The sequence below is a fragment of the Mustela nivalis genome, assembly GCF_964662115.1.
Source record: "Mustela nivalis genome assembly, chromosome: 10".
NCBI lineage: Eukaryota > Metazoa > Chordata > Mammalia > Carnivora > Mustelidae > Mustela > Mustela nivalis.
Window position 1 is genome coordinate 6855920 of NC_139029.1, and position 25092 is coordinate 6881011.

At 61.7% G+C, this 25092-nt stretch overlaps 1 protein-coding gene across 6 annotated transcripts in view; it reads right to left on the minus strand.

Moving 5' to 3' along the window:
* Nucleotides 1–3200: 3200 nt before the first annotated feature.
* CASZ1 (castor zinc finger 1) overlaps nt 3201–25092 on the minus strand; it is a 144131-nt gene continuing 122239 nt past the window's right edge. For 5 of the 6 annotated variants that reach the window (XM_082687595.1, XM_082687597.1, XM_082687596.1 and 2 more), the window contains 16 exons: nt 23664–24498; nt 22598–22666; nt 20988–21078; nt 20129–20293; nt 19111–19283; nt 18091–18935; nt 15662–15797; nt 15372–15435; nt 13902–14056; nt 13675–13797; nt 12405–12743; nt 10679–10877; nt 9853–10024; nt 8028–8179; nt 7676–7817; nt 3201–5018 (listed from right to left, as the gene is read on the minus strand). In XM_082687595.1, the coding sequence (XP_082543721.1) occupies nt 3898–5018; nt 7676–7817; nt 8028–8179; nt 9853–10024; nt 10679–10877; nt 12405–12743; nt 13675–13797; nt 13902–14056; nt 15372–15435; nt 15662–15797; nt 18091–18935; nt 19111–19283; nt 20129–20293; nt 20988–21078; nt 22598–22666; nt 23664–24498 (4781 nt within the window). In that variant the 3' untranslated portion in view covers nt 3201–3897. The other variant, XM_082687599.1, reaches the window with a different exon arrangement.

Here is a 25092-nt window from a genome sequence, read left to right on the forward strand (position 1 = left end):
GGTTTTAATTTGTTGAACTTGTGTTTTATCCCATAAATTAGTCACTGTTTTATTTAACAGAATCGAGATATCCACAAACAATAGGCGAGTTCCAACTTGAACATTTTAATAAGACAGAAAAAAGTATATATTTTCGCGTCTGTTACAAACATATTTATGTAAATAGCCTGTGGGCTGCGTTCCAGGAAGAAGAAGAAAAGGAAGGGCCTTCTGTGCTGGGGCTGGGCTGGAAAGGAGCCTTTTGCGGTGGGAAGGGCACCGAGCAGGGTGCTGGGCGGTGCGGCCCTGGGGAACTCGGGGGGAGAGGCAGTCCCTGCGCAGGTCCTCCTGCGGCCACCGTACCCCGCACCCCCAGCCCTGGCAGGCCGCTGCCCAACCAGGAAAGTGGGGCCCCTGGTTCCCTCCTCGGGAAGGTGGGTGTGCTCAGTGCAGGGCTGTGACACGCAGGGAGGTGGTCCGCCAAGTGGAAGGACTTGGGGGATCCCACACATGTCCCCCCCACCCCCCGTGGGGCTTTGCGATGCTTTGGCCACCTGGAAGGAGGTCAGCTCAGGGCAAGGCTGGCAAGATGGCGCCGATGATGAGGGCTCATGGGAACTGGGTCACCATTTAAAAGTGTCCGGGATACCAGGCCCTCACTCTGGGCCAGCCTGGTCCTGATCCTGCCGCCACCCACGCTTGCGAGGGAGCCCCCCTGCCAGGGGGGGGCCGCCAGGGACAGCAGCTCAGGCCCGGGGCTGGTGGCTGCGGACCTAGGAATCAGCCCCCTCTGGCTCTGCCCCCGTGTGCTCCAGGCAGGAGCTGAGCCAGCATCCGGATCGGATCCGGGTACGCGCCGTTCCCGGCCCAGGCAGGTCCCTGCAGGAAGGAGGAAGGAGCCGAAGGAGGCGGCAGAGGGATGACCCTGCCAAGCGCCTGCCCAGTAGCCCTGGCCAGAGAAGTTGGGGCCGGCCCGGGTCTCGGGGGCCCACGGAGCCCAGGGAGCCTTTGCCTGAGGCCAGAGGCTTCTGTGCCAGTCGGCTGTGCCCTCCAGCAGCCCCTGAGCCTCACGCGGGGGCTTCGGGCAGCGCTGGGGAAGGCAGCCGCCCTCTGAGTGCACAGGGCCCGAGCGCCCCACCGCCTGTGCCCAGCAACGGCTAGGAAATTGGGCCCATCCCAGGGCGAAACTGGTCTGCCCCTTTCCTGCCAGGGTTGAGGGGTGACTGACGCCCTCCATGCCCCCCTGGCCTGTGGAGTCCGGCTGTGGCTGTGGCTGGACCACGCTGCACAGCTGGGTCCCTGCCGGCCACTTGGGGCTGATTTTTAAAAATAAAAGCTCACTTGATAGATTTTTTTCCAGTTTTTATTGAGTGAAAATGTCAAACCTTGCATCAGTCATGCAAAAAAAAAAAAAAAATCAAATAAATAAAACACATATATTAAATTTCTAATAGCACTAAATTCAAGTGGAAAAATATTCAGTTAACCAGGTGCCGAGGAGACCAGATTCAAGTAATCAGAGCACACGCTGAGTTCGGTTTTCACGTTCTGCATTTTTTCGTCTCAAAACCTCTCTATATATCTCTATATATCTATATATGTATATACATATAGATATATACACACATATGTGCATACATATTATTTTGTATTTATATATATACACATACATAGTTATAAAACATTAAAAAGAGCATTGGTGGATCAAGCATTGTTTTCCCCACAGAAAGAAAAGAAAACAAGAATTACACATTAAAATTCAAAATGAGCTAGCAATGGCTTATAGTCCTAGTGTGCAACATGGAGGTTACAAAAGGCTAGACTTCGCACTGTCGGCATCTTCGATTTTTTTTTCTTTTTAATTCTGCTACATTGAAAAATGTTTTTGTGTTTTGTTTTTTTTTGTTGTTGTTTTTTCTTTTTTTGTTTGTTTTCCTTTATAAAACTCCCTCCACACACCCAGCGGTTCGGCGGTGGGGCACAGAGTCTGGGCAGGTGCCTGGCAGCAGCGCGCGGCGCCCGCAGAATTCAGGAGGCTCCGGTAGGGGCTGTTTTAGACAACGACTTGCTGCCCGTCGAATCAGGTACGCTCCGTGTGGCCGCTCCTCCCTCCCTCTCCAGTGCAGATGATCCTGGCTCTCTGGCTGTGGGCAGCCAAGAGGACACACACACACACATACACACGCACACATACGTACACACACGCACACACATACAGACCAAAAAAAAAAAAGAACAAAAACAAAACACCAGCTCCCCCTGCTATCTGGGGCTCCCCTTGGAGATCTGCCGGGAGGCAGGCCTCCTCCAGGCTGGGCACGGCTCTCTCCCTGTGGCCGAGTCTCAGGGTCCCACCTGAGCCACGCTGGTAGCCAGGACTGGAGACACGGGAAGCTCGGGCCCTCTGCCCTCGTCCCTGTCCCTGTCACAGCCACGGGCCACCCGGTGCCCTCCCCCCCGCCCTGCCAAGCTGGGCTCAGTGACCTCATCCACTCTGGGAAGGGGGAATGTTTTGCAAAGGGAAGCAAATCTGGGTGGGCTGCGCCAGTAAAGAAGCATCCAAACAAACAAGAAATAAAAACAAACTAGGAAAAAAAAAAAAGCCCTATAAAGCCACACGCATAACCAATAGAGAAAAACTCAATTGTTAAGTTAACTACAAACTTGTATCAACAGTAATAGTCCTTTTTCCTTGTTTCTACAAAATTCAAGTTAAAAGTTGGAATCACGCAGCTCCCGTCAGTGCTAGTGTAAGGACAGACAGCCTCAGACTGGTAAGGCCTCGAAAATCAATGCGAAACGAAATCCCACGTGAGCGATTGCACTCGGTCTCCAACCTCAGGGCTGGTCCGAGGCGGGCCTGTGCTCTCGGGGCCCGCCTGCCTTTTTTTTTTTCTTTTTTTTTTCTTTTTTTTGTTCTATTTAGAATAATAACCTTTACAGGAAAAATACTGTACAACTTTCTCGCATTTTTCCCCCCATTTTGAATATTAAAGCCCCAAACAGTGGTATCCTTCCTGTTCCCACCACGTGGGTGGCTCAGACCCCTGCGGGGCCCAGCACCCCAGCAGCGGCTGCTCGTTGGTTTGGAAGCGCACCCAGTTTCGGCCTCCCCCCAGGGGGCGAGGCTGGGGCCTGGGAATCACCGAAGGGCAGGCCGAGGGCCCCAGCCCTCGGGAGCAGACGCCAGGGCTGGGCCCCGCGGTGGGGCGCAGCGGCCGGGCCTCCCAGCTCGCCTAATTCTTCCGTGAGGTTCCCTCCGCGGTCCCTGCAGTGTCGCCTCTGCCCCGCCCCCCCCCCCCCCCACGCCCCAGGGCCCGGAGGGAGCGTCTTAGCTGCATGAATGGAAGGCCCTGCCAGATGCTGCTGGGGCCCGCCTCTGGGGGTGAGGGGTGGGGGTCTCGGGGACCCCCAGCGCCCTTCCCAGTCCTGAGCAATGAGGAATCCCACCGGCCTGGTCGTGGGGCCCGGGGTCCGGCCGCAGGGAGGGGCGCGCGGGGGCGGCTGCCCGGTGTCGGCGCCCGCCTGGCCCTGGGGGGTGGGGGCCCCTGCTCCTCGGTCCCACCCCGGACAAGAGCACCTTCTGTTTCCCTGAAGAAGAAGATCCCCGAAGTGCAGCCAGAGGAGGGTCGCTCGCAGCCTGTCCTTCCAGCCGCGGGCCGCGCGCCGCGGGCGGGGCGGGGGCGGCCCCGGAGCACCAGAGGGAGGCCCCCGCCTCTGTCCTGAGACGGACTCGGGGTCCGGAAGCACCGGCGGGGCCGCCCCGAGCCCGGCAGCGGGGGCGACCGTCTCGCTCTGGACCGAGGGCAGCGCTGCCCAGAAACAGCATCTCTTACGAAGGGAATCGCAGTGGCCACCAGGGCAGAGGGCGCGGGCGAGGCGGCCCCGGCCCCGGGCCCCCCCACCCCCGACGGCCGGCTAGGGCGAGGCTGCGGCGGGCGCGGGGGCCGCCAGCTCCGGGCTCCGCGCCCCGGGCCCCGCCGCTGCCGCCGCCTCGGCCAGCGACTCCTCTGAGTCGGTGCGCAGGTCCTCGTCGTCGTCGTCCTCCTCGTCGTCGTCGTCCTCGTCGTCGTCGTCGTCGTCCTCGTCCTCGTCCTCGTCCGCCTCCTCCTCGGGCAGCTCCAGCTCCTCCTCCTCGTCCTCCTGCGACGACTCCTCGGCCGCGTGGCCAGGGGCGGGCGCAGAGGGGCCATCGCGGGGCCCGGGGCCGTCGGGGGGGCCGGGGTCGCCGGGATCGCCCGCGTCGCCCAGCCCCAGCGCCCCCGGCCCGCCGGCAGAGGCAGCGGCGGCGGCGGCAGCGGCGGGCGGCAGGAAGAGCAGGGCGCCCCCGGCCTCGGCGCCCAGCGACAGCGCCCCGTCCAGGCCGACGGCGGGGCCCGGGGACGCGGCGGGCGGCTCCCCGCGCTCCTGCTTCTCGTGCTTGCGCTTGTGCGAGTCCATCTGCGACATGCCCACCACCGTGTGGCGGCAGCCCGGGTAGGTGCAGTGGAAGTGCGAGCACTTGAGCTTGTACTTGCAGTCGGGCACCGCGCAGTCGGCGCTCGAGCTGAACTGGCAGAAGCCCGCCGCGCTGATCACGTCCTGCTTGCCGTGGTGCTTGCGGTGCGCCGTGACCTTGGTGCTGTCGGTACAGCGGAAGCGGCAGCGCAGGCAGTGGAAGTGCGTGCTGCTGCCGGAGAAGGGGCAGTCGGCGAAGTGGCAGCTGAGGGAGGCCTTGAAGCGCTTGAAGTCGTCCAGCACGAGGTTGTCCACGCGGTCGTGGTGCTGCGCGTGCTTGTACATGTGCGTGCGCCCGCAGAACTTGTAGCCGCAGTTCTCCCGCGTGCAGTGGTAGTGGGTGACCTTGAGCGAGAATTGGCATGCGGCGTCCTTGCAGTCCTCGTAGAGGTCGAAGCGCCGGAAGCCCTCCAGCATCATGCCTTCGTCCAGCATCTTCCGCGAGGAGGCCGTCTTGCGCCTCTTGCCGAAGGGCGACATGTCCTCAATGATCCAGAAGCGCTTCTTGGCCCCGGAGGCTGTGGGCATGGAGATGGTGTTCCCTGGGGGAGGGGCGGGGGAGGTCAGTGCCCCTGCAGCACCATTCTCAGCATGGCACCCATGCCGGCTCCCAGGGCCTGGCACCATGGCCAGGGGTTGCCCCTGGGGGGGGGGGTCACCGCCTTGGCCCCTGCGGCCCCAAGGGGGCTCTGGGGGCCTCTGCCCTCCCCCTCCCCAGAAGAGCCTGGGAGCCCCAGGCTTCCCATTGCGTCATCCCGTGTCTGCAGGATAACGGCACAGGCATCCGCCTGGGGTGGCAGAGCAAGTAGCTGGGGGTGGGGGGGGGGATGTGGTGGCTGCTTCCTGGCCAGTTTGGGTGGGAAGTGAGGACACGTCCTGGTGCTAATTGAAGCTGAAGGGGGAATCTAGGTCGGCAGAGTATAATTACCCAGGTTGGACGAGGGCCAGGATGCCATCATGCACCCGCCTCTAATGAGGGACAAGCCAGCTCCTTCTCCGGCTAGCTAACCAGTTCCCCTGGCTGCCCACCTGTCTGCCCAGGGGACCAGCCTATTTGCAAAAGGGAGGCCAGGCACCCTGGGGCTGTTTGGGACTGTAACTCCCTGCCCCGAGGGACACCTTCCCCTTTGTACCAAAAGGTTCTGTAAGGTCTTGTTGGGGTCTTCTGGCCCCAGTTAGCCGGGGGAGGGCAGCTCTGCTGAGGGCCTGGGGCCAGAGCAGGGGTTCAGCCAACAGATGGGTGCCCATCTGTGCCCTCCCTCCTGAACCCGACTTCTTCCCTAGACTTAGGGTGCCCTATAGCCAGGGCTGCCTGACTGGCGGTGTGGCTCTTCTTCCGCTACCCCCTTTCTGGGATGCACCGTGGCCCCTGTGGCTGCAGGGTGAGGGGTGCGGCACAGGATATCTGGGAAGGGGCAGCCATCCTAGGGCTCCCTGCCCCACAGCCTAGAAACCAGAGGGAAAGCTCCAGGGCCCAGCCCTAGCCAGGGTCAAGGGCGGGCATCCCTCCAGCCTTCTCCCATGTAGCTGCCCCACTCAGCCCACCGGGAACCTGCCTAGAAGGCCCAGCCTGCACGGCCCCACTGGGCTGCACCGTCCACTCAGGTATAGACCAAGTCACCCACCCTTAGCGGGTGAAACCAAGGCCTGCCATGGGTTGGGGGTGCCCAGCAGAGGACAAGGGACGGCCTGGGGCTAGGAGATCAGGTGTGTGAGCAGCAGCAGCTCTGGTTATGCTAGTGACAGCTTTCCATGGGCTGAATTCCATGGGTGGGGGGCCCTCTACCTTGCTCTCTGCCACAGCCCCGGGTCTGGCACAGTACTGGCCTGGCACTCGGGCAGAATGGGAGGCACAAATGAGTGAGGGCAGGTGCAGAGCCGAGGTGATGAGTACAGCGGAGGGGAGGGAAGGTAGGTCTCATCCCGGCACAGCATCGGATGTGTGGAGGTGGGGGGTGGGAAGAGGAGGTCCCTCTGCCAGCGAGCACGCCTGGGGCTGGGCCCTGAAGACCCCCTACCTCTCCCTGCTTGGCCCCAGGGATGGGGTTCAGGCTGCCAGGACCTTGCCTGGACCCAGTGCGGGCAGGTGTCGAGAGGAGCTGTCCATGGGGCAGGACTAGGCTCTCCGGTTTTGGGCTGGGGGTACTGGCACAAGGTGGCCTGGTCCTCGGCCCAGCAAAGCCACAGAAAAGGTCAGGTCCCAGATCTTGGCCTTGAGGGTCAGCCGGGGTGACAAACACCGGTGAGGAGGTGTGTGCGAATTACCTGCGGCGTCCTGAACTAGGGGTACGTCACTTTTTACTGGAGTTGGAGTGGCAGTGGCGGGCGGGAAGCGGGGGGGGCTGCCGACAGGGTGGCCCAGACCCCGCGTGGCTCCGAGAGTGGCACTGAGCAGAGAGTATGAGAGACAGGGCGGAGAAAAGAGGCATGGGAGGGAGGGGAGGGGTGCCCGGAGCACGGCGGCTGAGAAGGATGGGGTCAGTGGGGGCTGCGGAGCCCCGCGGGCAGCCTCGTCGCCAGCGGCAGCAGGAGGAGGAAGAGGAGGAGGAAGAGGAGCCGGGCAGCCTGGAGAGGGTGGAGAAAAGCAGAAAAAAAAAAAAAAAAAAAAAAAAAAGAAAACCAAAACAAAGAAAAAACAAACAAAAAAGAACCCAAATGAGAAACCCAATGGCAGAAGCAAGTATGATATGAAAACATGTAGACAGAGGAGGAGCAGAGAGGCAACACGAGAGAGTAGGGAAGGAGGTGGCGGGGCAGGGAGAGAACGGGAGGGGGAGGCTGTGCAGGGTGAGGTCAAGGTGGCCTTGGGTGGGCCTGTGGCCCAGCCCAGCCTGGGGCGGAGTCCGGTCTGGGCCAGCGGCTGGGGTGGTGGGCCAGGTGCCTAGGCCCCCGGCTCTGGCATGTCCTGGCCAACCTGCCCTCCGGGCGGAGGGCTGTGCTACTCTGTTTGCGCTCAGAGAGGACAACCCAGGGTCCCCTCCTGGAAACTGAAGCCAAGGGCTGAGTGCTGGCAGGAGATGGCCTCTTCGACCCATGTCCCAAAGGCTCCCACCCACCCGCCGTGCCACACCCAGAGGCCGGCTCTGGCTCCCTCTGAGGCCACTTGACCATGACCCTCCAGTCCTCAGGGGGACCCAGCAGTGCCTGGGGACCTGGATGGAGGGGCCCGTCTGGGAGTCCCCAGGACCCCCGCACTCACCGGCCGCCGTGCTTTCGTTGCCCACCGGGGTGCTGGAGCAGCTCCGGTCCATGGTGGACGACTCGGAGGACACGGCGCCAGGGCTGCAGCCCGTGTAGTCCATGTAGTCATCCGTCTCCGCATCCATCAGACTCGGGGGGCCCTGAAAGCAAGCAGGGGAGCCCTGAGGAAGCTGGGCTGGCGGCTGTGCTGCCCCCGGGGGGGTGGGCGGACTGTCGCTTCGGGGTGGTGTGCACCCCCCCCCACCTGGAAGCAAGAGCGGGCTGCCCCCGGTGATGCCCTGCTGCCACCCCAGCGCGGGGTGGGGGGGGTGGCGGGGGTGGCGGCCGTCCCGCCCGGCCCCGGCTCTCACCTGGGCGGGGGGCGCGCGATCGAAGTTCTTCCCCAGCATCCTCCGCATGTGCTTCCGGGCGTGGGAGGTCATCTGGTGCTTGAGCAGGAAGGAGAACTGGCAGCCCTCCCGGATGCAGTGGAAGTGGCTGTTCACCTGGTTGTACTTGCAGCCTGTGGGCAGAGCCCCGCCGGGCCATGAGCGCCCGCCACACCTGCTGCGGGTCACAGCGTCTGGGCCCCGGGGAAGTGTGGCCCGCGGTGAAAACGGCATCCCCCCACCTCCTCCTCCGAGGGCTTGTGCTCCACCATCCCCGGGGGCATGAGGGCGTGTGCCATGGCAGGCTGGGCCTCCATCCCCGGCCCCTCCTGGGGCTCCAGGCGAGAGACCTTAGTGACCCATCCACCAGGTCAGCCCCCTCCCAGCAAGCGAGATGTGTCCCCTAGTCCCTTCTGGGGAGCCCCGGTGCCTGTCCCCGGCTCTGTTTAGGCCTCTGCCCTGCCCCCACCCACCTCTTGGCTCTGGGCTGAGAACAAACAGCAGGCAGGGCTGAGCCAGTGTCGGCACAGGGCAGGTGAAGGCCTGCCCGTCTCCATGGCACCGGGGCTGGCCAGGTGTCTTATATCACCCCCCAGCTTTGTTTGGCCCCAACTACCACCCAAACCCCCCAAAGTTGAGTAAATACAAACAGCTACGGAGCACCCCGACACCCGTAAGCTGAGCCCGAGGACAGCACGGGCCACCGAATATTGACATCTGTTGCCACGGTTACCAACCCTCTCCGGGGCCATGAATTCTTCTTGAATTAATACTTGAAAGAAAAGGTTTGTTTCCTGTCTTTCTCTGGCAGTCGCCCCGGGTGTCTCACCCTCTCCCTCTGGAAGGGGCAGTCAGCAGAGGCAGCGGCCACACCTCGGCTCTGGCCACCTGAGTCCCAGCAGGCCCAGCCTGCGCCCAGAGGTCTGCTTGCCTGCCTCACAGCCACCTGCCTTCCGGGTTCCAGTTTGTTCTGGCAGATTCCTGCCCCACCTCAGCAGGCCTGGGAACATGTGGCTCTATCCTGAGGCACATGGGTGGGCTTGGCCTCTGCCCGCTCATGGCGGAGCCCAAAAGACACCCCCACTCAGGGGCCCTGGCTGGGGGCTGTGGCCAGCTTTCCAGCTGAGGGCCCAACTCTCAAAGCAGACTCCGTTCCCCGGCATCTGCTGAGAAGCTCAGGGCACATGTGGTTTCCTTCCCGACCCTACGGCCACCTCCCTCTGAGTCGCCCAGGTCGCAGACACTGGGCTGAACCACAGTGCCCTGCCTGTCCTACCAGCTCCCCCCGACCAAGCACCGTGCTGGCCAGAGCAGACGTTCTAAACCCTGCCTGCCACCAGCCCTGCCACCTCCTGCAACAGTGCACTCCACACACAGCCGTCCCTCGATAACGCGCGCTCCACGACCACGGGGGCAGACAAAGCAGGGTCCGCTCTGGACAAAGCCCTTGTAGTGCAAGCCCGGGAAAGAGATCCTAGGGCGGCCCACTTTAGGAACTCCTACGTTACCCACACGGCCCCAAGGGAAAAGGAAAGAGCAGCAGGTTCAGGGCCTGACTTTGCCCATGTGGCATTTTCCCCGGGGGTGTGGGGGGTGGTTGGGGCACTCCAAATCACCCTCGCCCCGATTCCAGGACTCTTTGTTTGGATGGTTTTCCCCATGTGACAATGTCCAGCCTGTGAGATCTGGGATGTTAACGAATCGTAGAGCCTGAGAGGCAGGGAGGAGAGGTGGTACCAGGAGAAGGGGCCAGAGCTACACCCCGCCACCTGCCGCAAGCTGCCGCCCCAGTCCCGGCTGCCAGTACCTAGCCTGCCACACTCTTCGCGCTTGGTGAAGTACTTAAACCCGTTGGCCGCCCGCCGCTCTGCCTTCTCATGCTTCTTTATGTGCCATGGCAACTTGGTGGTGATGTTGGTCACGAAGTAGCAGCCGGTCCGGAGGCAGTGGTAGTGTCCGCGCATCCGGAACTCGCAGTGCTGCAGGAAGGGGCGGGGGGCGGTCAGGAGCAGGCCAGTAGCAGGCCAGTAGCCTCTCTGAGCTCCCACCTGGCCCCCGCCTCTGGGCCATGGCAGGCCCTCCTCCGTGCTCAGAATCAGGAAACATGATCAGGTACAGGCCTTTCACGAGTCCAAAAGCAGTATGTCCCTTTTGTCATTTGACTGAAACATCGACCTGGTGATTTGCCCACCACTACTGATCTCACACCCGGAGCAGACATCACTAATCTATCCCCGTGCTCTTTCCCGCATCACTCAGCTCTGGGATCAGACTCCTCCTCAAGGTGTTCTGACAAACAGCCCCTGCTAGTCTCAGGGTAGGCCTTCATGAAGGTGAACCTGATCTGCCCTTCCTGCCTGCGGCATGGACAGTTCAATCTCTAGCTGTCCAGTGGGCAGGCATCTGGGGAGAGGGAGCACAGTTCCAGAGTGGGTGGAATGATATCAAGCAGAGAGCAGTGGTTCAGCATGAGGTCCCCACTGAGGGCTAGAATGATGTGACGACCCTCACCAACAGAGCCCCAGTTTGGACCCCTGCCCAGGAGCCTCCAAGGGCCCAAGGCCCGACGGCGCCATTTCCAGGGTGGAGGGCGTAAGGCCCGGGCCCCAGCCCTCCCCCGCTCCCATGCTAACCTGGTTGGGGCAGAGACATTGCAGGGAGTAGTATGCGAACTGGTCTCGCACGTTCACCAGGTTGTTGCTGGGGTTGATGTGGTCCAGGCAGTGCGACTCGGCCTTGCCGGAGGTTTTACACACGTACTTGCAGTTCCCAAAGAGACAGTGGAAGTGGAACTTGTTGGCGTACTTGCAGTCCGTCGTGAGGCAAGGGTCGCTGGAATGAAACCACAGCCCAGAAGGTCACTGGCAGTGCCAGGGCCCTCCCTTCTGACATCCTGACATTTGTCGTGTCGGGGTTTTGCTCCCTCATCCCCCGTGGCGCAGCCCAGAGGATGGCCCCTGAGCTGCCCTTCTGAGCAGCAAGTGGCTTTGGCCAGAGGAGACTACAGATCCCAGCATGCACTCCTGCCTTCTTTTTGGACTGGATGGGGCAGGAAGGATTGCACTGTGCAGGCTGCCCAGAGCATTGCATGCTGGGACACGTAGTTTCCATGGCCACACCTCAGGATTATAGATAAGGACGGCTGCAGTAACCTCTTGGATGTGAAAATGAGAGATGGTGCTGCCAGCCCTGGCGGGGGGCCAGTGAGGGCCTGGCTGGCCTGGCACAGGCACTGCCCTGGGTGTGGCTGACTGACAGGGTGCAGATGGGTGGGCAGCCCTACCAGGAAGCTCAGCTACCACGGGGCCCTGGCCATTGGGAATGTGTGCCTGGTGTTGGGTCCTGCCGAGGCGCACGGCTGCCGGGGGCCCCCCACGGTTGGCCCAGGATGTGGGGCTCCCGTCCACTCAGAGGACCTCACAGGCCGGCTGAGTGGGGGAGCTCGGAGAGCAGAGGGGTGCTGGGCCAAGCCCCCTTGCTGGCCGGCCCCAGGAGCAGCAGCCCTGCCCCACGGCCTGCCCCATGGTCGGGCAGACAGGTGGGGAGGACGCTGTACGCTGGCCTTCCACCCTGGCCCCCGGCATGGCTGGTGCCCCGGGGGCCCCGGGGTGGGCACCTGGCCATACTGTGGCAACTACGAGGGCTGCCGCAGAGGGGAGGCGGAACGGAGGAAAGGAAGCCCGGGGGGGAACGGAGAGGAGTGCAGGACCTTCCATGCCGTGGCCCAGCCCCAGGTGCTCAGAGAGGGAGGACAGCTGCCACGCAGGCCATGTGTGTTCACATCCAATTTATTACTTTTATTGAGAACAGGAAACCGCACACATAACGATACAGAGTCACCGTTCTCGCCACAAGGCACCACCACCATCCAGTGAGGAGGGGCCCTTCCACCCCTGAGAGCTCAGGCCATCATGCAGATGGGCGCGGGCCCGGGGGGCGCCTAGCCCCCTCGCCCCCACCCGTGACTTCTCTTGTTCTGCAAAGGGTCGGCCATGAACACGAGCCACCGAGACCAACAAGGAGGCCCAGGGCAAGACGCAGCCCTCCTTGCAAGGCAAGGACTACCACTCCCAGCCCACCTAAGCTGGTCCTCGCAGTGTCAACACTGCCCCTCTGGAACAGCGGCCACGACCACCACCATCTCCCCCCACCCCAGCTGGCTGCTCTGGGAACAAGCGGGGAAGTCCAAGCAGCAGCATCTTTGGCTAGAAGGACATTGCCCGGTGACGGTGTCCCAGAGAGGCTGGGGACAGCCAGGGCTAAGTGCAGGGTGAGGAGTTGGGCCTCGGCTGCCCTTGCTAGCACCTACTCCCGAGACATGCGGGGGACGTGGGACTCCCGGCTCATCGAGGGACTCACTTCTCCTGGAACTGGAGGAATCCGGGTTTGACCTGGGGCTTGGCGTTTTCTAGAGAAGTCGTTGCCAAGGGCGAAGTGGGCAGGTGAGGCACTGACGCTGGAATCTGAGGCATCTGGGGGATGGTGGAAGCCAGCTGCTTCCAGGCGAGCAGCGTGGGGGTGGAGGGCACGGTGGCCGGGCTGGGAGTGGGACCCTCCAGGGAGGACACTGTGGCTGTGGTGACAGGAGGCGCTGGAGGGGATGACGGGGCCAAGGCAGGTTTGGTCTCAGCAGCCGAGGTGGGGAAGGAGGCCTCCGTGTTCCCCTTCACTGCTCCTCCCTCCGTCCGGAAGTGGAAGCTGCAATAGGCCGGAGCCACGTCTCAGGTGGGGAGTGACAAGGGCCCCGAGCAGCTAGCCTTTCCTGGGGTCTGATCTCATCACAAACCTTGGGGCCCAGTGTCCCCCCGCCAAGTCTCCAACCCTAGGCGTGATCCTACCAGGAAGGAAGGACGGACAACAAGTGGTTGTATCCTCTGGGCCTGAACTTGGGCTCCTGGCTCTGCCCTAACTGCACCTTCCTACCTGTGACCTTCCTGCTGTGGCTGTCCCTAGCTCCTCCCTACACGGAGTGGGGCAGGGGATAGGGACACCAGGCCCTGGTGCACAAAGTTCATGCTTCCAGAATCTGCTCTGAGAATTAAAGGTGGGTCTCAGCCCTCGGCGAAGCTGGCTACCTGCAGATGAGCATCTGGGGCTGCCTAAGAGGAAGCAGAGCCCAAGCGAGGGTCCCACAGCCTCGATCTGTTTGAAATGTCCTCAAGTTCTGGGTTCAGTTATGCTGGGCGGCTGGACTGCTGCTTTTCAGCTCAGTGGGTTTACAAATTAATTTCATTATCTTTAGGTCAAAGAGAATCTACAAATCTACAACTGTGGCTTAGAAAGATCTTCACCCAGGGTCCCTGCCTGGTCAGAGCAGGGTCTCTCTGGCTGACTCTGCAGGAAACATCTGTGGTCGGGCCGCACTGGGTGGGGGACTGAAGCAGACTCTGCTCCAGGTCTCTAAGTGGAGCCTGGGCGGGCTCAGAGGGCCCTGCTGGGAGTTGAACTGGTGGAAGGGAGGGCAAGTCTGCCTTTTCCTCAGGCAGTACCTTCTAAGAAGCCAGCTCAGCTTCTGAGGTCTGGTGGGAGCTGCACACAGGGCAGCTAGAGGCCCGTACAGCCCCCGGCCCCACCCAGCCCGGAGTCCGGCTGGGATGAATGAGGCTGGGCCCCGGGGACCCCCACTCACTTGGCGTGCTTGATGGCCCCGTCCAGGGTGCTGAAAAGCGCGCCGCACTCCTCCACCACGCAGTGGAAGTGGGCCTTGTGCAGGAAGTCACACTGGGCGTCACAGAAGTCCTTGGTGCCAAACCTGGCAGAGGAACTGCTGGTCAGAGGAGACCCTGGGGGCAGTGGCCACCATGAAAGGTGAGCGTGGCCCTCCCTGCGCCTTTGCTCTGCCAGGAAACCCCTCACCTTCGAAGGTACACCTTCCAGGGCTCGGACAGCTTCTCCTGAACCAGCGCCTTCACAGCCTTGCCCAGGAAGGGCGAGGACTCCATGGCAGCACTGCCCTCTGCTTCCGTCTTGATGTTCAACAGGCTGCCGAGGTTGGGGTTGCCCTGAGACATCTGCGAAGGGCACAGGGGCTGTGCTTGAGGCTGGGGACCTCAGGACACAAACGTGGCTGCCCTGGGAGAAGGAAGAGCTCTGGGCCCCTTGGGCCTCTTGCAGCGGACCAGAGCCACAGAGAGGAGCGGAGACCTGGCCACAGCCAAGCCTGCTCTGAATGGAGGTCGCCGCAGGCAACGTGCAGCACTACCCTGGCCCCATGGAGATGTCCGGACTCCTCCACACAAGCCCCGGGGTGCTACGATCCATCACTCAAGTAAGGCCAAGACTCTGGGCACACACTCCAGCCTAGCTTTTCCCAGACTTCGTGGCTCCCTGGTTATTTTCCTGCCAGGTTTTCAAAAGAAGTGCAGGAGGAGGGGGGGAGCCCCTCTGAATTCCTTGAGAACAAGAGAAGGCACACAAAGGAGGAGCAGAGAGGGAGGGAGGGAGGCTCACAGGGTGAGATCAAGATGGCTCGCTGCTGCTGGCCCGGAGGGGAGTGGGGGGCGTGTAAAGGCTCCACCCACATGGAGCGTGGGGCCCTGACAGGAAGGAACCAGAGGGTGCAGGGGGCAGTGACCCGAGAAGGGTAAAGGAGAAGGGTAAAGGAGAGCGAGAGAGCTAGGAGGGAGGGAGGGAGGGGAGGCGGAGGGCCTGGGGCCTGGGGCGGAGGGCAGAGGGTGGCAGGGGGTGGCAGGGGGCTCCTTTCCTGCCAAGGGCCCAGCCGGGACCCCCGTCCGTGAGGTCCGGCCTGGGCCCGGTTCCTTCAGCAGTCACTTGTGTGCGGTAACCAAATTAATCTTGCTGTAGTCAAATTTATCATGTGAAGGGGGAAAATATATTTGAGATGATGTATAATTTACAAAGACCCTGCATTATTTAAAATAAATATTCTGGAGCGACCTCTGCGGAAGGCGTCCGAGACCATTACTCAACCCGAAAAGTGGAAATTGATGCTTTGCTCCCACTTCAGGGCCCCTCCCCCACCTCTTTTTAAACAAACAAAAAAATATATAAAATAAATAAATAAAATTAATAACTGAGAGCAGAAGAAGTTAGAGGGCTCTGGAAAAGCTTTTGGAGCCCTCCATCTGAAGGGAAAAAAAGGGTGTCAGAGGCTGGAATATATTTCTTCAGCCAGTTCATTAAATTAATTTGTAAGCAGTGGCTCTGAAATTATATCCGATGAAAAATGGCCTCAAAATTTAAATGGTACAAACTCATCTTATTAGAGGCAAAACATTAAAAAACAAACACATCCCCCCCACCCCCCAGCGTAGCTTTAATTTCTCTGGGTGGGGGAACGGGGGGCGTGTGATCGATGGTCCTTACCTTATTCATAAGCGAGGATAAAAGAGATGAATTTGCCGGGACTGCGTGGCCATTTGATTCATTACTGGAACATACAGACCAAGGGGCTTTAGCGTGGATGTACGTGGGACTGAGCCCAGATACTCACCCTTCCCAGCCCACTCCTCGGGCCCTGGCCCCCACTCCCCCCCCCACCCCACCAGGCTCCATCTGCCTGGCAGGAGGATGACCCCCCGCTAGCCTCTGTGGGCTCTGCCTCCAGGGGTGCTGTCCCAGAGCCTGTCACCTGGAGCAGAGCTGGGAGGCCTCACCTGGACTCCTTCACAGTCAGGTCTAAACTGCGGTCCTGGGAGACCTCGTGGGGAACCGGGGCACCAGCGTTCTCACCGGGCTCCTGCTTCACCGAGGCCGGGGGGAACCTGGCGGGGGTGGCCTGCTGCCCGCTTCCTACAGGGGAGGGGAAGGAAGAGGGTGTTAGAGGGGCCTAGGGCTTCCTCTGGGCATGAACCAGAACCCCTCACCCTGCTGGGCAGGGAGGACAGTGGGCTGGGTGGGCCGGGGGCCGTGGGGAGCCCTGGCTGCCGGTCAGCGATTCTCCCCACTGACATGATCGCTTGTGACGCTTACCCCTGTGTGGCAATTCTTCAAGTGATAATTATTGCAAAATTATGTCAAAGTTGTCCTGGCTCAGGGCCTCCTGGAGGAGAAGGGCGGGAGGCTGGGGAGGGGGCTGGCACGGGGGTGGGGGCCCTTCATTTTCTCCACCGACTGTCACAGTCAATTTGTGGGGCTGCCGCTTAGGCTTTTATTAAAGACTCTGTTAATGCTGAGGCAAAGTGGCAGATCTAGACTGGGAGCTGCGCCCCCTCCACGTCCCTGTCCCACTGTTGCCGGGGCGACGATCCTGCCTTCCACTGAGCATGCCTAGGAGGGGCATCTGCCCTGTCAGGGCTATGGAAGCTGACAGCCAATCAGAGTGGTTCAAACTATGTGACCTCGGCCGTCAAGCTGTCCGGGGCAGGGAGAGGAGGCCCAGCCCGGCCGGGCCGGGCTGCACAGGGGCTAGGTGGGAGCTGGCGGGGTGCAGCCCTTGGGGGAAAGGCTGAGCAGAAGAAATTGCTGACGGGAACGTGTCCACTGAGTCCTTCTCCACAATCCCCAAGTGGCTCAAATATTACTTTGCCCCAAGGCACTGCGGCTCACAGAGGGCTGGTTCACAGGCAGCAAGTGGCATTTTATTAAAAAATCAAGGAAAACGGGCCCCCTCCCCTTCCCTTCACCTTTGTTTTGGGGGTAGATTTTTCTAATGAAAAGGAAGAATTTGCCAGTCTGGCCACGGAGCCCCGTGTGGCCCCGTGTGGCCCTGAAGTGGGTTCCACCCCAGCCGTGGTCCTGCTGTCCCTCCCACACCTGGAATGAAAGGTGGGTCACTCCACTTCCAGCTGACAGGAGCGTCCCACAGGGGACGGACGAGTTTTTGGAACTCAACATCCACATGCTGGGAGGTCCCCAAAGTCACTTGCTCAAGGTCCCCCAGGACATTGCCTGGCCCCGCCGCCCAGTACTGGCTGGCCCTCCGGGTGTTCTGGGCAGATCCCTGGGAAAGGCCGCAGGGTCTTTAGGGTTTGGGGGGGGGGTCTCGAGAGGCTCTCACAGAGGAGCAGGGTGCTAGGGCTCAGGAGCTGGCCCACGGAGGTCCAAGTCCAGTGCCCGCGAGCAGACTATCACCCCTGGTCCTTCAGCTCCACAAGGCAGGACTCTGGGTCCCTGCTGTGCCCCAGCACTGGCCAGGTGTGTGGCCCCCAGCAAGCACAGTGGTTGTTGAGTGAGTGGATGGAGTGGCCGCTGACTTCTGTCAGCCAAGTGCCAAAGGGAGGCTGGGGGCGGCAGGGGACAGGAGCCAGGTAAACAGAAAAGCCAAAGAGCTCCAGAGACACAGAAGACGTTTACAAAGACTAAAAATGTAAGCGAGGGGAACCACGCCTCACAGCAAGCCAGAGGGAGGGCGGAGGTGTCACCGGGATGCCGGGGCTGTGTTGTCCAACATGGCAGCCACTGGCCAGGCGTGACTCAGTTAAACTAGTTCCAGTAGAAATCCAGTTCCCTGGCCACACAGCCAGCCTCAAGCACTCAACAGCCCCCTGTGACTAGCGGCTGCATACGGGACAGCGCAGACCAGAACGTTTTCCATGGCTGCGGAACGTTCTCCCAGATGGCACCGACTGACGGGGAGAGACTGGCAAGATGTCCTTGGCCTCGAGGGGCTGGCCAAGAGTGAATCCCAGGGATCCCTGAAGTCTGGCCACCCCACTGGCCACCCCTGAAGTCCTGCCCCATCCAGGGACACAGAGGGGGCCCTAGGGAGACATGAGCCTCTGGACTGCTCTCATCAGGGGCCAGACTTGGTATGAGGTAAGGTGAAAAGTCAGAGCAGTGGGCAAGGACCAGTTGCCCTCAGGATGCAAAGGCTTAACCACCTCTGCTTCACAGATGAGGGACCAGAGCTGCCTGGGGTGGGGTGAGCAGGCCAGAATGAGGCCCACCCCCCAAGAGCAAATAAACAGTAGGAGGCAGAGGCCAGGCAAGTTGGGGGTCTGAGCAGGCAGGGACCGTGGGTGTGAGAGTAGAAAGACCCCTCGCCAGCCTCCACCCCCACTCCCACTCCGCTCCGCAAACTGACGCTGTGGGCTCCGGGGGTCTGCGAGCCGCCTGCTTCCTGGGCAGGGCCCAGCCTGCTCACCTGGGTCAAAAGTGGCAGAGGGCTTGAGGGCAGCAGCGGCCAGCCTGGCCATCATGGGTGAGATGAGGCCCTTGCTCGCTGAGATCCTTTCCATGATAGAGGCGGGGGGCACCGGGACAGAGGAGGCAGCCGCAGGGGCAGAGTCGCCGGCTCCCGAGGCAGCCAGAGCAGGTGTGTCAGCGGCTGCGGAGGCCGCTGCCCCCGATGACATGGCCCCCAGGAGGCCAGGGGTGCCCACAGGCAGGGAGGCACCGCTCCGGCCAGGCAGGATGGGGAAGTAGGGGGCGGCGGTGGGCAGGCCCGAGTTGGAGAGGGCCAGTGCCAGCGGGATGGACGCGGGCAGGCCCTGGGACAGCAGCCCGGAGATCTTGCTGTTGGGAGGCTTGGTGGCGCCAGGCACGGCCTCAGCAGCGGCAGTGGCGGCAGCGGCCAGGGAGGCGGAGGACTGCTGGCTGGTCGGGGAGGCGCTGAGGCTGGAGTTCTTGCTGCTCAAGGCCGAGAAGTCGACCAGGTCGTCGTTGCTCGACTCCTCGTGCTCCGTGTCCTTGGCGCCCAGCAGCGAGGACGGCAGCCCGAGCGCGCCCGAGGAGCGGACGTGCCTGCGTTCGTGCTTGCGCTTGTGCGAGGTCATCTGGCTGGTGGAGGTGAAGGTGAAGCCGCAGCCGGCGCGGATGCAGTGGAAGTGGTTGGTGGCCTTGCTGTACACGCAGCCCTCGTACCTGCACTCCTCGTACTTGTAGAACTTCTTGAAGCCGTCCTTGGCGTACGCGTCGTCCTTGATGTGGTAGCTCTTGTGCTTCTCGATGTCACACTTGTTCTTGAAGGTGAACGTGCAGCCAGGGCGCCTGGACGGGACGTCGGGAGCCTGTTGCAGGGCCTCGGGGAAGGGGGAGCCCGGGAGGAGTTTCTGGGCAGACCCCCACCCCTGTGCCCACTGCCTTGAGGAAGCAGGACCCCAAGCCCCCCGCACGGGCCCACCGGCCTGGGTCCATCCCTCCCCCCGGCTGGCACCCCACTCACCTGCAGTGGAAATGGGTGGTCTTCTGCCCGTAGAACTGGCAGTCGGCCGTGCCGCAGTCCTCAGTTGCTCGGAAGCGCTGGAAGCCGTCGTTGATGAGCTGAGTGTTCTTCTTGTGGAAGTTCTCGTGGGTCATCACGTCCGATGTACTGGTGTACACCTTGTTACAGCCCACCTGCAGGCAGGACGGCCGTGGGGGCAACTGAGGCCAGGAGCCCTTGGGCCCAGGCCAGAGCTGCCGTGTTGTTGGCCACTGACCTTCCTGCTCAGGGTCGTCGGCCCTGTAAACGTCCCCCTGGGACGCGGGGAGTCTCTAACCTCTCCAGCCCTCCAGGCCTTGCCTGTGCTGAGGGCCGGCTTGTCCTCAGGGCCTCTCCTACGCCCCTCCGGGCAGAGGTGTGGCAGTTCCCTCCTATAGGAGGTGACTTCGGGGTCCTCATTGGTGCCTCTCTTTCCATAGCCCCTAGCGGTGGGCAGGGTTGGACCTGGGGGGCCTGGCAGTCACCTTCAGCCCAGGGACTCAATGAGTGGACAGTTCCTGGCATGGGGCCCTCCCCACCCCACCCGGGCTGGGCCACGGCAGGCAACGTTGCCATATTGAGTAAAAACCCGTGGAATCCGAGCACTCTTGAAGGCTGGGCCGTGCCAGTGTCTGCACCATCTCAGGGCCCGGAGACCGAGCCCCCCTCTGCTCCTGGCCCAGGTTGTTCCACGGAGCCCATAACAACCCCCTGACAAATACCGGGGGAGGCACGTCTGCTGTTATGTGCAACCCCCAGCCGCTCCCCCGGGACCTGACACCTTGAAAAAGCCCAGACTCTGCGTGGCATTAAAACAGAGAATTAAACAAAAACCTCCTCGGGAACCATTTGCGATGCGGCTCTTGGTGTTAAAGCCTGAAAAATGTTGGTCTGTATAAACAGCTCCCTGAATTTCGCCCGCACCAATTAAGGCCACGGGGGTGGCCCCGCCCCCGCCCGGCCCGCCCCCGGCCCCGCCCGGCCCGCCGCGGGTGGGCACCTGCATGCAGTGATAGTGGGTGCTCTTTCCGTTGAGGTGGCAGCCGTGGTAGTAGACGCTGCAGTCGTCCAGCGGGCTGAAGCGCATGAAGCCGTGCTGCAGGGAGTTGTCGCGCTTTTTGTGCATGTTGTAGTGCCGGATCACGTCCTGCTTGCTCGTGAACCTCTGCGGGACAGCGCCATGTGGGTCGGGGCCGGCCACCCGGTGGGGGCCGGCCCCTACCCTCACCCCACAGCCCAGACCGGGGCCCCCAGCTCTCCCAGGGAACAATCCTGCTTCTGGCAGAGGCAGCCTGCGTGGCCTCTAGGCCAGCACCGGGGACCCAGTCGGAGCCATTCCAGTGGTTCCGGAGCCCCCAACCCCCAACCCTGTCCTGCCTGACCTCCCGCCAGGCTCCCCCGCAGTCATGCCCACGAGTGGAAAAGCTCGGAGCAGGCTGGGCCCCTCAGGCAGGGGCTCTGGGGCGTGAGGACAACTTTTGTCTACGGGCCCCCTGTTGAGCAAGAGGGGACGACCCGCTCTGCACGGACCAGAGGTGGTTTGACCATAAGCAACAATCTGTCTGGGCCTCAGTGTGATCATCGGTTGGATGGTACAGGAGTCCGGACTTCACGAGGACACTGGGAGGCGTCCCAAAAGGGGCCTTAGCTCACGGGCTCCATCCCTGGGGCAGGGTGGGCTCCTAGGGAATGGGAGCTTCTGTCACTGTCCCGGGCGTGCAGAAGGCTCTGGATCCTATCAGATGGCTTTTTGGGTTCTCTGCCTGCTTGGGTTCAGCGCCCCCAACACACCTGTGAAAAGCTTGTCTGCCCCCTGGAGCTGGCACACGGGGGCAGGGCTGGTGCCCACCGGGCCCTACCTGGTAGTTGCACTCGGGGTCCAGGCAATGGTAGTGCTCTCGGTACTGGTAGGCGCAGTGGATGTGGCCACAGTGCTGACTGCCCGAGAACCTGCAGGGAGGAGGCGAGGTGGGCTCAGGCCTCTCTGGCCAGCAGCCCTAGGGAGGACACTTCCCAGGCTCTTGGCCCGAGCAGCTGAGAAAAATCTGTGCCTACACTTCAGGGAAGTGCTGCTGGGGTTCAGAGGCCCTGTGCTGGGGTACAGGGGTGGGAGGCAGAGGTAATCTGTAGGGGTGAAATGGCAGAGGCCTAAAAAAGGCAGGGGACGTGACTGCACCTGTTGTGCATCCCAGAGCCACTGAACTGCAGACCTTTGCCCCCTGCCCTGGGGATGAGGGCCCAGGGAGGCACACAAGCCTAGCACCAAGGTGGGAAGGAAGAAGCCAGGGCAGGCCAAAAGTCAGAGTAGAGACAGGGGAAGAGGCCAGGATAGGACGGGAAGGGACGGGGTGAGGCGGTGAGGGCAAGAGCCCCCATGGTGGCCCGACTGCCTTTCCTGCAGGGGCCACCGCTGGCCCCCTACCCAGGGCTCAGCTAGGTGCAGCAGATACAGGCTGGGCGGGCCCGGCTGCTGAGAGGTGTTAAAGCCTCTCTCTTTCCTAGGCTTTCCTGACACTTGAAACAGCCCAGGGTTATGAATTTTTAAAGTACAGCATCTGTTCGGCGCCCTGCGGCAGGGAGGCTACGCTCCAGCCAACCCGGCAGCCGGGAGCCCCGTGCAGCCCGGCTGCGGCCTGGCTCCTGGGAAACCCCGTGCCTTCTCCAGGCCCCGAAGGCGCCGGCTACCCTGGGGAGGCCGCTCTGGGGGGAGAGCCCGTGATGACAGCAGGGGAGGAGACGGTCTCAGCCGGCAGGACAGAGCTGGAGACCCCCTTATACGGAGAGAACAGCTCGCAAATACATATTTACGCTGAAGCTGCCAAAAGGGCCATCTGCTGCGGCCCTAATAATAATGATAATAATAATAATAGAGAGAACGGAGCGAAGCCGAAAAGACAGAGAGGGCTGGGAAGAACCGGGCAGATCCGCAGACAGACAGAGGCTGGGGAGAGCTCCCGCCAGGTGCTGCCCCATCGGCTGCTGGCAGTGAGGGACCTGACTGGGGGGAAATCTGTCGAGGTGAAGGTTCTCGACCTGCCCATCCCACTGCCTCAGAAATGTACAGGAGTGGGTCTAGAGTCGGGCTGCGGGGCCTGGCTCAGGGATCACCCCAGGCCAGGTCTGGGAGGACCATCCCCCACACCCTTCTCATCCCCGAGGGTTCGGCACTGGTCTGTAGCCCACGCAAGACTCTGTAAGTGATTGCGGGGCTTTGGGCTCCCCTGTGGCCTTCGGACACTGTGGCACTGCCTAGGGCTTGAAGACATGCAGCCCAGAACACGTTAAGGGGCGAGGGCTCTGAGATGGGGTGGGGTCCCTCAGGGGAATTTGAGGGCAGAAGCGCACAAGAGTGGGGAAGCAGCAGGCACCTTGGCTCTGGTGTTCAGATGGACCTACGGTCCCACAGTCCCCAGGCGTTCCTGGCACCACCCACCTTCTCTCCATGGCTGTCTCCTCCCCAGGGGCCTACCTGGCAATATATTTCTGGTAAATGTTTACATCTTCAGTGACAGCTGGTTTATCTGTGGGCAATCCATTCCTGGCAAGAGACACACAGGGCACAGCTGATTAGCGGATGGGGGTAGCCTCATGCCCCAGGAGCATCTAGGGGGCAGCTCCCTGACCTGGGGCCCTGACCCTTCCCTCTCTTGCTCTGTCATGTTCTGAGGCCCTCAAGGTGGGACTGAAAAGCGCTTTTGGCGGAACCTTGGCTCAGGTTCAAGAAGCCCAACTGTGGCAAAGACAGGGCCACCCAAGCTGGCTGGCTGGAGGGCTCCACCCGAGTGGTGGGCCCGACCTGGAGTCCAGCTGGGTAGGAAGTCTTGGAAGCGGGGGCCTGGCCCCTGTTGCACACTGGGAGTCAGGAGGATGCTGGGACGACCCAGGGGAGGGGGCGAGAGCAGTGCCAAGAGAGTGTGGTTAGCTGGTCAGAAGCCCCCTCCCAGGCCAGCGGGCAGCTCCCTAGATCACTCCCAGGTTGGGGTCTGTCTCCAGGGGGACAGCGGCACGGGGGAGGGTGCCTCTGGGCCACACAGCTGATCCAGGGAGCAGTTTGCCATGGCCTGGGCGTTAGCAAAGAGTGGGCTCTTCCCCACCGCAGACTCGTGCCTTCCCTCGCTGCCTTCCCCGGGGCCCAGGCTTCGAGGGAACCATGGTCACCAGCTCGGAGCCCAGAACCCCTAACCCGGACTGGGGCTTCCCGAGCCAACTGTGAGGCTGCATCTGAGGTGGAGAAAGCCTGTCACTGGGAAACGGGGGTCACAGAAGTCCCCGGTGTGCATGTTGGCGGACGAGCACATGCGAGAGCAAGTGTGCACACGGCTAGATGTCTGCCCATGAACCGAGCCATGAGCGATTACGTGTGTGTATAAGTGTGCATGTGTGCGCACACATGTGTGCAAGCATGTGTATGAGAACCTGGGCGTGGTGGATGCGTCTGAGGTATGAGTGGATGTGTGCCCAGGGCTGGCCTTCTGAGGCAGAGAGTGGCCTTCCCGGCGACTCTAGTCCCAAGCTCAGGACAGGGGGTGCCTTACTTGACAGTGGAGACGGTTCCTGTGGTGATGGAGTCTGTTTTGGAGAAGGTCGACTTCAGGTACTCAGGAGTGTTGAAGGGCAGGGAGGCAGGTGGCTCAGGCCCTGGCCCAGGGGCGCTGGGAGCACTGGGCACACTGGGGAGGGGCGCAGGGGCCAGGCTGGGGGTGGGTGGGACCTTGGCGGGGCCCGGCTTCTGGATGGCCCGGACGTCGTACTTGGAGGGGCGCCCCACCTTGCCCGTCTTGAAGGCAATGGCCCCGCCCATATCGGGGCTGCCCTCCCCGGGCTTGAAGAGATGGAGGTACTTGACGTTCTCCAGGTCATACTTGGATGGCTTCTTGTAAGTGCTTCCGTTCTGGGGCCGCAGGTTGTCACCTGTCTTCAGTTTTTGGATGAAGAAGTCGTACTTGGAGGCTCGGGCCACCAGGCCCTGCATGGGGACGCTGCTGTGTGACGGCAGGGGCAGGATGGTAGCCTTGGTCTCCAGGTGGGCCGTGTTGCTGGGCAGCCGCAGGCCAGGCAGAGGCCCCGCCCCCTCCTTGCCCGCCCGTTCCTCGGCCTTGGTGCTGTGGGCCGGCCAGGAGAGCTGCTCGCCGGCCTTGAGCTTGCGGATGTACTCCTCGTATTTGGAGAAGCGCGCCCGCTTGCTGAGGGCGTCCTCGGAAGCAGGCAGCACGGAGGAGGTGGCCACCTCAGGGGTGGAGCCCGCCTGGAGCTTCTCGAAGCTGATCTTCCTGGCCAGCTCGTCCCTCGTGTTCTGGTCATCATAGCCGAACATGCCGAGGAATTCAGTCATGGTGGAAGCTGCGTAGTCCCGGAGTGAGGAGGCCTCTCCTGTAGCACAGGGAGAGCTTAGTCACCTCTGGGAGGGAGCAGGGTGGCCGAGGGCTGGGGGGGGGGGTCCCCCTCCCCGCGAGCCCCCACCCACGGAGGGAGGAGGCTGGCGTGGGGAGGGGGCGGAGCACGACATGATCTATGGACATTTGGCTCACTTGTTAGGTTTTACGACTCTTAAATTAATTTGTTTAAAAAAAAAGTAATTAATACCGGGGTAAAATAAAACGAGTTCATCAATGCCAGGAAAATCAATTTCCTAAATGTTCTGGCCGATGGCTTTTCAGTACATTAAACAAAGTTTCATAAATGTCTCCTCTCTCTTGCCTTGGCCTAATATGAAAGAGAAGTCACTTTACTGGAAGTAAGGCCAGATCCCAACCTGCCTCCTTGGGGTGGGGTGACACAGGGGCTGGGGACAGGTAGGGACGAGGGGTGGCGTCTGGGCAGTCAGGAGGGACCCCAGGAGCTGATGCAGCCACTGGGGACAGGGATGGGGTGGGACTGGCTGAGCCCACCTGGCGGACTCTCCCTGGGCCCCATCAGTGGACATACGGCCCCTCATCCCTGGGAGGTGGACAGCTTGCCCCAAGC